Source organism: Trichosurus vulpecula, chromosome 8 (assembly GCF_011100635.1).
Source record: "Trichosurus vulpecula isolate mTriVul1 chromosome 8, mTriVul1.pri, whole genome shotgun sequence".
In the NCBI taxonomy this organism is placed as follows: domain Eukaryota; kingdom Metazoa; phylum Chordata; class Mammalia; order Diprotodontia; family Phalangeridae; genus Trichosurus; species Trichosurus vulpecula.
Window position 1 is genome coordinate 253713200 of NC_050580.1, and position 15323 is coordinate 253728522.

General features: G+C 42.1%; 1 protein-coding gene across 1 annotated transcript in view; it reads right to left on the reverse strand.

Moving 5' to 3' along the window:
- Positions 1-682: 682 nt before the first annotated feature.
- OTUB2 (OTU deubiquitinase, ubiquitin aldehyde binding 2) overlaps positions 683-15323 on the reverse strand; it is a 42265-nt gene continuing 27624 nt past the window's right edge. The window contains exons 4-6 of the mRNA XM_036735029.1: positions 12265-12349; positions 5295-5489; positions 683-4144 (exon numbers count right to left, since the gene is read on the reverse strand). Coding sequence (XP_036590924.1) covers positions 3935-4144; positions 5295-5489; positions 12265-12349 — 490 coding nt within the window. The 3' untranslated portion in view covers positions 683-3934. The remainder of the gene's footprint in view (positions 4145-5294; positions 5490-12264; positions 12350-15323) is intronic.

Genomic DNA, 15323 nt, shown 5'->3' on the forward strand with positions numbered 1-15323 from the left:
GCTGGATTTGAACTCATGACGATGAGTCTTTCTGATTTCAAGCCCAGTGCTCTATCCACCCAGCTTCCGGGGGAAGTGGGTGCTGTTATTATCCCCCATTTTACAGGTGAGAAAACTGAGGCATAGATTAAATGACTTCCTCATGGTCACATAACTAGTGAGTGACTAAGGCTGGATTTGAACTCAGGTCTTCCTGACTCCAGGCTGAGCGCTCAATGCATTGTGCCCCCTAAATTTTCCCCTGGCTCGTGCTTGCTGTCTCACTGACTTAGGACCAGCCCTTTGGATTAGAGCAGAATTCTTAAGAAATGAGAGTAAAACAGGCGACTACAAGGAGTTGGTTTGTTTCTGTCCTGTATTTTGGAGGAATGGAGAAAGGATCGCATGGGTGAAATGACTCCTTTAAACACTGCCTGTGTGTAAGCACCATTTAGGTGTGATCCTGCCTGGGACAAAATGCATACAAACCACTTTCCTTTCCTCTTATCTCATGTCTGTCTGTACAGCCGTTCCCTTACGTGTGATGCACAGATGAGGCACCTGAATTCACAGCATAACTTTGAACAGAGAACTCACATCCAACACGTGTGCTAACATTAAAAGAAATAAAACTTAGGCTGCTGCTTTGAGATCTGATGAGGAGGACTAAGTGCCTGACCACAGAATAATGTTCAGAGTTTTTAAATATTTCAGCAAATTATTTATTTTGATGAACCAGATCATTTGGCTCCCTTTGGCCGAGGAGGCTGAATACAATGCTAGTCTGTGGAATGGGCAGAGAAAAATCATGTCGGAAGATCCCATTAATAATAGTTGATAGTCATTAAACATTAAGCTCCCTACTATGTGCTAGGCACTGTGCATCCATCAAGGATGTTCTCTCCCACTAACTGAGGTGGTTGAGTACAAGGCTAGTCTGGAATGGGCAGTGAAAAATAATATTGGAAAATCCCATCAATACTAGCTGATAGTCAATAAACATTTATTAAGCACCCTACTATGTGCTAGGCACTGTGTATCCATCAAAGGACATTTTCTCTCACTACCACGACATTTTAACATACAGATCAAAGCACTGGTGTCCAGAAAACGGGGTACAGCAGTTAATATACAATTCATGGATCAGAGTCCTGTCCGCTGTGCAGAACGATCATTTAAGTTGCCACGCCACGATTTTGCAAGTGTTGACTGAACCTGAGCTCCCCATGTGAAATTCAAACATGTTTGCATTTACTTAAGAAGCCTAATGTCTTTAATGAAAGTAGAACGTTGTTTTCAAACAAGTGTTCAAACCTTGGCACTGCACTTGTAAACAGTAAACTTGGTTTGTTAAGCAGTGACATCAACAGTAGCACCAACAGATCCCAAAAATCCCTTCAGAATTGGAACCTGAGAGAGGAAGGCCTGTAAATTTAAGAACTGGTGTAGAATTGTCCTTTGATGTTATCTGAGGTCTCCCTCTTTCCCTTCAGAAGAATGCAGAACTGTGAGCCCTGCCTATCAGAAGGGCTGGTGTTTGCACTCAGTTCATTCTCACTTTGCTCCCCAATCTCCCCTGTCTTATGACCCCCCCACCCCCCCCCCAGCCTAGTTTTCTTCTTGATTGTATAAAAAGTGACAGGAAGAAAATTTGATAATTACCAATGATTTCATAGGATGTAGAGTTAAAAAACAAACAAAAAAACCCCAAAAGAAACAAAAACAACCCTGTGAGATTCTAGTGTGTAACCCTTTCATTTCACAAATGAGGAAATGGGCCCAGAAGTGAAGAGATTTGCCCAAGGATATAAAAAGGGCAGAATTTGAACTCAGTGCCTCTGACTCCACATTTAGTATTCTTACTACTACTGGCCTTGAAGGTTGTGAACCCAAATCAGTGTTTTCCTAAGGGCCATCTGCAGTTTACAGGAAAAAGGAGACCCATGTAATCACTAGCCTCTCTTCTCAGGGAGCTTTAGTGTTGAAATTTGGTCTATCCTATGCTGTTCCTTTTTTTTTAACTGGCATTTTATGTAGCATCTACTCTATGCCAGGCACTTTACAGACAGACAGTCTCTCATTTGTACAATCCTGGGAGGTAGGTGCCATTATGATCCCCATTTTATAGCCGAGGAAACCGAGGAAGGCAGAGGTTAAGTGACTTGCCCAAGGTCACACAGCTAGTTAAGTGTCTGAGGCTGGATCTGAACTCGGGTCGTCTTGACTTCAGGCCCAGCACTCTACCCAACTGTGCCACCTAGCAGCCTCCTCACCATTTTTCATTGGTTTGCTTCAGTTTCCTAAGCCAGAAATGGTGAGGGGGCTCAGGGTAGCTGGTCAGGAACACACAGAGCCAGACGAAAAATATGCCTGATTTCATCTTTTCTCAGAATCTCAGGCTTGGTCCTGGTTGTTACTTAGATAGAAGACCTCCTGGAAATTACACTATTTTAGTGAAGTATGTAGGGCATTGGACTGAGAGTTAGGAAGACGTGAGTTCAAATCCTGCCTCAGACACTAGCTGTGACAAATGTGGCAAACTTCACTTAACTTCTTAGTTTCCTCATATATAAAAAGACAGTGATGGATGTGCTGGGGCTCTAAGGACCACCATAGGATCTACAGTTCTATGCTAATGAGTGGAATTTAGAAACAAACCAAATTAGTTCTCAGTGGATGAGGCTGTAGCAGTGGGGGAGGAAGGGGGTGGCTCTTGACTCAACTGCCCCTGAAAGTCTGGGTATCTTTGGGCCCAGTGAGAGCACAGCTCTTCATTGTACTCCTAAGCTGATTTTCAAATCAGAACGGGCTCACTGTTGAAGAGGTAAGGAAGCCTAGCTGGGGAGACTCCACCACAAGCCCAGTTTCTTCTGTTTATATACACTATGGTGAATGCGTGCTCAGGGGCTCCTCCTGATTGAACTGGCCATTCAGCCTGAATAAAAGGTAATGTCAGACCGCTAACCAATCAGTGGGAAGAGCTCTGGCTTTGGCATTAGGAGATTTGGCTGGGTTTATATTCTAGCTCTGCCCTTTTTACCCTGGGCAAGTCATCTGACTTTTCTGGGCCTCAATTTTCCCATCTGTAAGATTCTAAGCCTTTTTTGTATAATGAATGGTTTTGGCAGTCTGGTGGAGCACACAGACCTATTCTCAGAATAACAGTAATGAAGGATGGATTGAAGGAAATGCTAAATTTCAGTGAGAGGTTAGTGAAAATAAACATGATATTTTTTCTCATTCAAATTTGCAACCCCCACCCCCTGAAATCTATCCATGAGCCCCTGAATAAGAACTCCCAGATCCCAGAGTATATGATTTAAGATAGGTGGCCCTTTCAACATTAAATCTAATGATCCTACTCTGGTTTGGCTCCGACGGGGGCTCTAGCAATCAAAACATTGTATGTAGAAACAATTTTCCCTGCCTCTTCTCTTGAAGGATTACCTTTGGTGAACAGCTGTAGTCCACATAATATTAAGAAGTGGAAAAAGGAGATCTTCAACATCTGCTTACTCACCCACCCTGCCCCATTTTACAGATGCAGATACTGAGCTCCAGAGAGCCAATGACTTGTTAAAAGCTGGGCATCAAGTGAGTGGCAGAGCCAGGATTCCAACCCAGGTCTCCTGATTGCTGGTCAAGGGCTCTTTTCTCACACCATTTACCCAGTCGGAGGTGGAAAACATTTGGTCCGTAGCCAAACAAACACTATAAAGTTACCAGAAGTCAATGACAGGTGATCTAGATGAGGTAAAAAGCAGCCTTTCTGCTGGCTAACTGGTGTCATCCAACACAGAACCTGGGGACCACCTTGTAAGTGATGTGCCCCCAAAGGCTGTACATTTCCTTCTAGCTAATGAAACATCTAAATCATTAAAAAAAAAAAAAAACCCAGAATGCTCTATTAGAATGTAGTCCTGTCGTTTGACACTCTACACTGCAGGGCCTAAAATTAACCCACTTTATCGGCTGCATAAAGTATGTTGTAGTGTGAGGTTTTATAAAGTAGATAAACTGAAGGGCAGGCAGCCTCGGAAAATACATGGTGGTTCAGCGCCGTGTCCATTTCATCCACGTACTCGACTTGGAGGGGTATGTTCAGTGCCTGAGACAGAGCCGTGATCTGAACGTGGTCGCACTCCGTGGCCATAGGTTCCACTTCCTGTGAGGACCGACGAGAGAACAGGGTTCAGAAACATAGGACGAGAGATTAGGGGGGTTAGGAATGGACTCAGGGGGTTAATTCCCCAGTAAACTAATCAATATTGCTTTATTCCATGGACGGACTAGCCCACGCTGCTGCTGATAACATATGGCCACCCGGTCACAGGAGAGAATTAGCACCATGTGAGACGTAAGGATGGATCGCCAAAACCCATCCAAGACAGGGAGAAATGGTCACCCATGAGCTTTACCGAGGATCCCAGAAAATAATAATTAATAATAATAATGGATAGTGCCCTGGGCCTGGAGTCAGGAAGACCTGAGTTCAAAAGTGGCCTCAGACACTTACTAGCTTTGTGACCTTGGGCAAGTCACTTAACTTCTTTTGCCTCAGTTTCCTTATCTGTATTGTGCAGATAACAACAGCACCTACCTCCCAGGGTTATGGTGAGGATTAAACTAATTATAAAGTGTTTGGCACAGTGCCTGGCACACAGTGAGAGTTATATAAATGTTGTCCTGTCATTTTTCAGTCGTGTCTGACTCTTCATGACCCCATTTGGGGTTTTCTTGGCAAAGATACCGGAGTGGTTTGCCATTTCCTTCTCCAGCTCATTTTACAGATGAGGAAACTGAGGCAAACAGGGTTATGTGACTTGCCCAGGGTCACACAGCTAGGAAGTGTCTGAGGCCAGATTGGAACTCATGAAGATACATCTTCTTGGCTCCAGGCCCAGCCCTCCATCTACTGCACCACTGAGTTGTCTTTAAAATAGGCTTTAACTGTTAAAACTTTAATAAACATGTATTATTTTTTGACTGCATGCCAAATTCTATATTAATCTGCTGTGACAGATAAACAGTATAAATAAATAGTTCCTGCCCTCTTCTCTCTGGGCCTCAGTTTCCTTACTTGAGAACACAAAATATTAGAACCGGAAGGGGCCTCCATATTATCGGAGGCCCAGAGACAAAGTATGTCGCTCAAGGTTACATAGCTAGGCAGTGTCAGGTTCAGGAGTCAAATCCAGGCTCCCTGAGGGCACGGGGGCAGAGTTTAATATTCTCCCAGGTCTGCCTTGGGATACAAGCAGTGAACACAGCTATATCTAAGACTCCCTCTTCTGTCACTACAAGGGGAAACCTACTTGAGCACAGAAGTCTTTGACATCCATCTCCTCGTCAATGAAATGCCTGAAGAAATCTGCCCGGTTCTTGATGAACGCAGAGGTGAGAAGCCTCAGGAACTGGACGATCCGATCCGAAAAGCTCTGGTCATTGAAAACCTTCAGCAAGTTGGAAACGGAGCCATCCTTCTCCACCATTTCAACCAAGGTGTAAAACTAAGGCCGGGGGGGTGAAGGACAGATAAAACACACAAGAACTCATTATTCCGGAGCCTAGGCTTTTCTTTTTCAGTCCCCAGAGTTGAAGAATTATAATAACCTCCAAGCTGATAATAATAACTATATATTATACTAGTACATATTCAATTACTATATGCCAATGATAACTTTCTCTTTTGAGGAGCAATCCTGAGGGTCTTCCCCTCCCAGTTCGATTTTCTAATTTCTTTTTTCTAATTAAAGGGACCATCCTTTGACTCACTTCTTTTTTTATATAAATTTAATTTTTTATTTTTAGTTTACAACACTCAGTTCCACAGGTTTTTGGGTTCCAAATTTTCTTTCCCCCTCCCTCTCCTCCCTGCTCCCCCCCAAGATGGCATGTAATCCAATGTAGGTTCTACATTTACCTTCACATCGAACTTATTTACACAATAGACCAGTTGTAGAGAAGAATCATAACCAATGGAATGAATCACGAGAAAGGAGAAATGAAACCAAAAAAGAAGGAAAAAAAGAGAGCAAATAGTTTGCCTCAATCTGCATCCAGACTCTGTAATTCTTTCTCTGGCTGTGCGTAGCTTTTTCCATCGTGAGTCTTTTGGAGCTGCCTTGACTCACTTCTTAAAGAGGCCTAGTCATTGAATGGGCATTACCTCACTCAAAGTGAGAACCTGAAAGTACCTTAGCCTAAAAGGGCCAGGGTCTCCCATTGCATCCTGGGCCATCTCTAGTCATGCTGATGAATAGCTGGCCACTGGACTCAGAGGGCTCTGGAGGAGAAAGTGAGGCTGGGAACCTGGCACAGCCCTCCCTCCCTGAAATCAGAGTTAACTGCAAGTCATGTCATCATTTTCCTGACATTTCCAGGACAAACACAATGTTATTACATATTATATACAGTTATATAACATGTTATGTATTAATTACATTAATCACAACCTCTAAGCTGCTGTTTCCAGGACAAAATAACCGATAAGTTAGAAATACTTTGTTATTATCTCAGGTCAGTCCTAAGTCACACACTCCTGAACAAGCCCCACCCCAAACTATAAGTCAGTTCTGGGTTCTGGGGAAGTTTGAACCTAGGCACAGGCTTGTTCACTAATTATGAACTCATCGGCTTCCTGGAATGTTGAAACAGGAAAGAAACTTTGAATGTAGAACTATGTCGGAATTAGAAGGGACCCTAGAAACTGAAACAACTATCACGTATCACATATGAGGAAACACGAAGCCCTGGGACGTCAAGGCAGTTTGGTATGATGAAAAGAGTGTTGTTGGACTTGGAGTCAAAAGATCTGGGTTCGAATCCTCCTGACACTTATTAGCTGTGGGACAATGGGCGAGTCACTCAAACTCTCCGAGTCTGTTTCCTCCTCTTTAAAATAAGGATGACAATGCCCTATCTTCACAAGGTTATTGTAAGGATTAAATGAGAGCCTGCGTCAAAAAACAAAACAAAAAACAAAACCTTGTAAACCTCAAAGCCTTGTATTAACTCTTTTATAATTTTTTGTTGTCTAGTCATTTTCACTTGTGACCCCATTATTGGGTTTTCTTGGCAAAGACACTCGAGTGGTTTGCCATTTCCTTCTCCAGCTCATTTTACAGATGAGGAAACTGAGGCAAACAGAGTTACGTGACTGGCCTAGGGTCACAGAGCTAGTAAGTATCTGATGCCCTATTTGACCTCAGGAAAATGAACCTTTCTGCATCCAGGGCCAGTAATCACTCCATTGCACCCCCAAGCAGCCCTTCCCAGACTGCAGAGCCAGTGTGTGGCAGAGCCAAAGGCGACCCAGGGCTCCTAATTTTCAGTCTAGTATTCTTTCTACTACAAAATGACTCATTTCTCCCCACTGCCCCCCAGAAATTACAATCCACTTAGAAAACAAGGTCATTGTGTGTTTCTAAGCCTGTTTCCTTGGGCTTAAAAATGTCAAAGCTTCAACAAGCACTTACTGTTTACTGCATGCAGCGTTCTGTGACAGGCTGCCTAAGGAATACAATTGAGATAATAATTCCTGCCTTCATGGGGCTTGCCCTCTGTGGACCTCAGTTTGCTAATCTGTAAAATGTGATTTCTAAGTTCTTCAACAGCACAGTCCTTTGATTATACACACACACACGCACACACCCACTCCTATTTTATGACACGAAGACAGTACATTAGCTCTAAACAGAGGTGTTATTTGGGATCTGAATGGAGAAAGGATATTACTGATAGGGGCTCAGGGGAAGAGAATCAGAGAAGCCCTCATGAAACTGGCAACACGTAAGTTGGGATTTAAAGTATGGGCATGAAGTGAGAATATTTCAGACACAGAAACAGTAAAAGCTGAGGCAGGAAAGCAGAGAAACAAACTTGTCTGTTTGAGGTATGGCTGCCTACCCGTGTGATTGAATTAGTGTTTCAGATACCAAACAATTCTGAGGAGCATAAATGTCCACATTCTCTACTGGGCACTATGCTGTCCCCCAGAACTGGTGTGGGGTGATTCTGAAAGGCTTGGGGGGGCATGGCCTGGGAGCTCAGGGATGGAAGAGAGAAGCAGGACACATGGAGCAGGAAGAGCCAGTTTTTGAAAGTTAATGGGTAATAAGTAACTTTCATAGTGAATGCTTTACAAATTTGTAAAAAAAAAAATTTTTTTTTAAATTACCAGTTGGGAAACATAAAATGAGATGATGTCTCTAAGTATTCCTTATAGCTCTGATATTTGATATCTTAAGGCAGAGGTGTCAAATGCACAGCCAACAGCTATAATACACGAGTGTGGCCCAAACCAGATTAAAATATAATTGAGAAATATTTAACAAAATAAATTAAAATACAATAAAACATATATAATGTTAATATGTGTATTTCTAGTCAATATGTGCTCACAAGGGTCCTTATGTAGTTTAGTGGCCCCCTTTTCAATTTGAATTTTTAAAAATAATTAATTTATTTTCAGTTTTCAACATTCACTTCCATAAGATTTTGAGTTTTAAATTTTCTCCCCCTCTCTCTCCTTTCCCCTTCCCAAGACAACATGCAATCTGATGTAGGCTTTACATATACATTCACATTAAACATATTTTCACAGTGGTCATAATGAATTAGTGGTCAAGAAGAATTAGAACCAAAGAGAGGAACCTCGAGAAAGAAGAAACAAAACAAGAGAAAAAGGGAGCAAATAGTCTGCTTCCATCTGCATTCAGATTCCAAAGTTCTTTTTCTGGATGTGAATGGCATTTTCCATCATGAGTCTCTTGGAGTTGTCTTAGATCCTTGCATTGTTGAGAAGAGCCAAGTCTATCAAAGTCAGTCATTCCACAATATGACTATTACTGTGTACAGTGTTCTCCTGGTTCTGTTTACTTCAATCAACATCAGTTCATATAAGTCTTTCCAGATTTTCCCGAAGTCTGCCTGCTCATCATTTCTTATAGCACAATAGTATTCCATTACATCCATATACCACAACTTGTTCAGTCATTCCCTAATTGATGGACAGCTCCTCAATTTCCAATTCTTTGCCTTCACAAAAAAGCTGCTATAAATATTTTTCTACATGTGAGTTGTTTTTCCTGTTTTTATGATCTCTTTCGGATACAGACCTAGAAGTGGTATTGCTGGGGCAAAGGTATGCATGGTTTTATAGCCTTTTGGGCATAGTTCCACATTGTTTTCCAGAATGGTTGGATCAGTTCACAACTCCACCAACAATACATTAATGTTCCAGTTTTCCCACATCTTCTCCAATATTTATCATTTTCCTGTTTTGCCATGTTAACCAGTCTAATAGGCGTGATGTGGTACCTCAGAGTTGTTTTGATTTGCATTTCTCTAATCAATAGTGATTTAGAGCGTTTTTTCACGTGACTATAGATAGCTTTAATTTCTTCATTTGAAAACTGCCTGTTCATATCCTTTGACCATTTATCATTTGGGGAATGACTTGTATTCTTATAAATTTGACTCAGTTCTCTATGTATTATAGAAATGAAGCCTTTATCAGAGACACTGGCTGTAAAAATTGTTTCCCAGCTTTCTGCTTCTCTTCTAATCTTGGTTGCGTTGGCTTTGTTTGTGCAAAAACTTTTCAACTTAATATAATCAAAATCATCCATTTTGCATGTCAGAATGTTCTCTATCTCGTTTGGTCATAAATTTTTCCTTTCTTCATAGATCTGATAGATAAACTTGGCCCTCCCAGTTTGCTTCTAGGATCAGCCTTTACATCTAAGTCATGTACTCATTTTGACTTTATCTTGGTATAGAGTGTAAGATTTTGGTCTATGCCTAGTTTCTGCCATACTATTTTCCACTTTTTCCAGCAGTTTTTGTTAAATAGTGAATTCTTATCCCAGAAGCCAGAGTCTTTGGATTTATCAAATAGATTACTATAGTCATTGACTATTGTGTCTTGTGTACCTAACCTGTTCCACTGATCCACCTCTCCGTTTCTTAGCCAGTACCAGGTAGTTTTGATGACTGCTGCTTTATAATACAACAAAAGATCTGGTTCGGCTAGGTCACCTTCCCTTGCATTTCTTTTCATTAACTCCCTTGATATTCTGGGCCTTTTGTTTTTCCAGATGAATTCTGTTACTATTTTTTCTAGCTCTATTAAATATTTTTTTTGGTAATTTGATTGGTATGGTCTATTTAAATTTGACATCATTGTTTTAATGTCTCTCCCAGCTCCACTTTCTAAAGTTCTAACACTGAGGACCTGGGACCTCCTCTCTCTGTGGTCCAGTTGGTCTACCAGAGGCTGTGGTAATGTGGCGTCAAACAAGGTATAGGTCAGAAGAGGGAAGAAGGGGTGAAATGAGTCTGTGTGCGTCAGCCTGAGTTTCAGGCCCACGGTCATGAGATGGTAGATTTACACAACTAGATTATAGAGATAATTTAGTCTAACTGCTTCATCTTATAACTGACAGAAGTGACGACAAGGAAGGGGAAGCATCTTACATAATAAATAGCAGGGTCAGGATTTGAACTCAGATCCTGACATCTAATATGCCTTGAGGTCCTAAACTATAGTCCAACTGTAGAATTTTTTTCCCCCTTTGGATTATTCACTTCTTTCCATGCCCATGAGGGAAATGAAACCCGGCTATGTACAGGAGAGTCTCAAGTCTGCCTGCATCAGAGCTCAGTGCCTCTTCATTACCCTACTTTAGAACGTTAACATATGCCAATTCTGGCCATAAACGCTCTCTAGACCTACCAGGTTTCCCCAGCTGTCTCAACCATGGAGGTGTCACTGCATTATCAACATAGGGCTAAGGCACACATGTGACCAAGAACAACACTGGGACATAGAGTTTGCTAAACATGGGGGAAAAGGATGGAGAACTAAGTGCATCCCAAGGTCAAACTTTTTTTTTTAAAGACCAGATCTGTGATTTCATTGGGGTAGTGTGCTCCCACTGACAAATTGTTTCTCTCAATGCAGACCACCACCTTCTTTTCAATGTATAGTATTAGCTGTCTGGGACACTGAGAGGTTAAGTGAATGGCAATGTGTCAAAGCCAGCATGTGTCAGAGATGGGATCTGAACCCAGAGCCTCTGAACTTGGAGGTCAGCTCTTTATCCACTATGCCAACTTGCCTGGCTTTTTTTATTGTTGAGTCATTTTTCAATCACATCTGACTCTTTGTGACCCCATTTGGGATTTCCTTGGCAAGGACACTGGGGCGGTCTGCCATTTCCTTCTCCAGATCATTTTACAGTTCAGGAAACTGAGGCAAATAGGGTTAAGTGACTTGCCCAGGGTCACATAGTAAGTGTCTGAGGCTGGATTTGAACTCAGGAAGAGCAATCTTCCTGACTCCAGGCCCAGTACTCTAACCACTGCACCACCCAGCTGCCCCTGCATGTCTTCAACCACAAATGACAACAACAAAATAGATGATCCATGTTTTTGGATCATCTCCATTGCCACACTCACACAGGCAGGTCTATGCCCTGCACATCTTTGATCAACCCTGGGCAACACAAACACACGTGCATACACACAGGTAAACAAAACCATACACACACACACACACACACACACACGTATATGTGTATATGGACTTTGTTTTGTTTTGTTTCCCTGTATTTGTGCCCCGGGGAGGTCTTGTTGATCGTCAGATCATGCTATGAGCTAATTGAGGTCTTGGCACCTAAGGGCTGGAAGATTCTTATGTCACCAGGTCAGCTACAAGTGTGACCTTGATGGTATCATCTAAAACTTCTTCTGAAATTGGATACTTCTAGCTGGAAGCTTCCATCAGAAATTCTGGTCTTTAGGTACTATCATCTTCATCTATATCTATATATGTGTGTGTGTGTGTGTGTGTGTGTGTGTGTGTGTGTGTATACACACAGACATACATACACATACATATATACACAGACATATACACATATGGAAAGCCTCATAGACTCCCTGAATCTAATCTACTTGGACAAGAAGTGGTATCATCTGGCTGCCTTGTTCTACCTGTCAACACAATGGGTTCTATAGCTGCAATCTAAGAACCAGTTTAGAAACAATAGTCTAGAGGTGCAAAGTTATTAGCTGCTCACATGCAGCCTCATAGTGAGAGAAAGGCTGATGCCCCTGTTAGGGATATATGTTCCCCTACTAAGCCTTATCTCCATTCTGTAAGAAACCAAGGCTCCAAGAATCTAATTGACTCGACCATGATCACACAGTCACTACCTTCATGCTTTCTTAGTACTACTGCCCTCCAGGTATTTGGGCTACAGTTTACAAGCTACTTACAGCATTAAAGAAGTTTCTGAATTTGTGTTCTTCAAAGCCAGCAGCTAAAAGGTCTTTTGGCGTCTGTAGCACACGCTCCTTAAACCTGAAAGGGATCGAACCTAAAGATTAGAGGTCATGAACAAAGTGTCAGGTGCACCCTCTACATGCAGCTTCTGCAGCATGGGCTCTGCTATCCACAGATGAGCCAGAGCCAGCTCTCACCAGCTATTGTTAAATTTTTAGTATGAACAATTTATTCCTCAGAAACCAGCAGAGATACAAATCAAGGCTAGATTTATTGTTCTGTCGATTATCTAGACTTAAAGTGTTAATAATGCAAAAGAAACTTCAGAGTGTGTGTATATTTTTTTTCCTTCTGGAGAGCTTGGTTGTTAAATGTCTATCAGCACGCCCCTGTACCGCTCTACAAACATTGTTTGGGCTCAGCAGAGGTGAAGTAGAAGGTTCAGGGAATGAAGTTATCACCAGACTGGAGGCCAGGTGACCGTGGGATGATGATGGTGATGATGGGAACGATGAAGATAAAATAATAACAGCATTTACGCAGGGCTGTAAGGTGTGCAGTGTGCTTTACATCCATTATCTTCATTGAGACTCACAATGTCCCTCCTGTTATCCCATCTCCTGTGTCTATAAAGGGAAGACAGGCCAGGGGCTACTCTCATCAAAGGCAGCCTGTGTTTCCAGTTACAGAAACTGCCTCTGAAGGGAACAATTATGGAATGATGTTAACAATAACGCACATTCATCCAGAGCGCTGAAGCTTTCCAATATACTCTCCTTACGTATCTGTGAAATAGGGAGTGCAAAATTATTCCCATTTCTCAGATGACATGCAGAGAGTTGCCCATGGTCCCTTATCTAGTTAGTTGTCAGAGCTGTGTTTTCCCAGTCTTTCTTCATCCCCTGGCTCAGTCCCATAGTCTTACCTCCTCCTCAAAGTAATAAAAGGGATGGGGGAGCAAGCCTATGGAGCATATGGTACCCCACCTCTAAAAACATCCCAGTACCTCCTGGGGTCTCTAATAGAAAGTCACTTCTGGTTAGGATTTTCTATCAGCTCTTTCCTTTCAAAGCTCTCCCTTTGGGAACACTGAGACGTCAGTGTACTCTCCTGGGGTTTAGATAGGCTGATATGCAAAGCAGGCTCTTCAGGTTTGGTTTATAGTCACTTTGAACAGGCTGTTATGGATGATTTGTGTCCTTTTCTTTTCCAGAAGTCACAGAATAGACTAGACAAACACCTAGTTCCAGGGTTGCCAAATATGGGGATCATGTCATCTAGTGATATGTTTCAGAAAAAACACCACAGAGCTCTAGGCCTCACTCTATGAGCTCCTCTTTCCTCTTTTGGTGAAATTTGTCTTTAGTCCTGTCCTGTCCTGTCCTGGTTTTTAGTAGCGACCTGGATTAAGGTGGTGTGAACCAAATCTGCAGAAAACACAAATTCAGGAGTGGAGACGAATACAACGGACCACAAACACGTTATTGTTCAGTTGTGTCTGACTCTTTGTGACCCCATGAACCACAGCACGCCATGCCCTTCTCTCCTCCACTCTCTCCCGATGTCTGTCCAAGTTCATGTTCATTGTTTCTATGACACTATCTATCCATCTTGTCCGCTGCCGTCCCCTTTACTTTTAATCTTTCCTTTAATTTTCCCCAACACTAGAGTCTTTTCCAGTTAGCCCACAAATATAGGATCCAAAAATATCTCAAAGAGTTGAGAGTTGTGGGCTGAAGCTAGTAAAATAAAATTGAATACAAATAAATGTAAAGTACTGCACTCAGGGTCAAAAAATCAACCACATGACTACAGGATGGGAGAAATGTAGTTTTTTTAAAAAAGAACTAAAAGTTTTAGTGGATTGCAAGCTTGAACAAATTTTCTGTGGACCAGATGTCCTCTAACGTCTTTACCTGATGTAACAATCTATGGTACTAACTCTGTGGCCCCCTCTCCTCATGATTTAGTCATAGGTCTTTTACAAATTGCAATCCAAAAAATCAAGTGGGATTTTGATAGTGGAGGAATAGTGTCTAGGACTGGGGAAGTGACAGGATCATCACTCTGACTTGGCCAAACTCCATCTGGAATATTAGGTTCTGTTCTCAGTGCCATGTTTTAGAAAGGAAACACTGTAATATGTTCAGAGGAAGGTATTAAAACACTAGAGTGTGTTCAGAGAGGAGTGAACAGGACAGGAATGGGACTCAAAACCATCCTCTCTGTTGAAGTTATTGGGAATATTTAATATGGAGAAGGAAAGACTGGTAAAAGAAGAGGAAAGTTTGTATCTGGATTTCAGTTATCTGAAGGGGTGTCAAGTAACAGAGGGATTGACCTTATTCAGCATGGCTAAGACTAATGGATGAAAATTATATGGAGAAATTTCTTTTAAAAAAAAGAAATTACAAGGAGGCAGATTTCAGTTCATTAAAAGGAAGGACTTCTTAGTGGTAAGCACTGCCTGAAAATAGAACGGGCTACCTTAAGAATTAAAGACGGAGGCTAAATGACCACTTGGCAAGGACGTTATAGAAAAGATTCATATTCTGGATGGGGCTTGGGCTAGAAGGCTGGATAGCCTCTGAGTTCCCTTCCAACACTGTGCTACTATGAGTCTGAGCATGGCGGAGAATAAGATCCAGGCTGACAAATGGTGAAACAAGAAAAGTTCTCCCTTCCACGTCCTCATCCCTCTCCTGGGACTGCCCTCCCTCCCTCAAGGATGTCCAGAAGGCTCTTAGTCTTCCCAGCCTTCCCTCCTAGCAGAGCTACCCTGGGGTTGGAGAGGAGCACGTACAGGCAGAAGACAATTTTGGAGGCAGAATCAGAAGACTTTGGTTCAAGCAAAGGTGGTGCCATTAGACTACTGGTGTGACCTTGGGCAAGTGGCTTAACCTTCCTCGTCTGTTTGCTCATATGTAAAAAATGAGAAGGTCAGACTGGATGACCTTGAATATTCCATCTATGATTCTATGAATATCACTTGGGTAGTAGAGGTAGATCTTCATTTGAACAGAACCCTAATGGTGATATTTTAGGCCTCTAC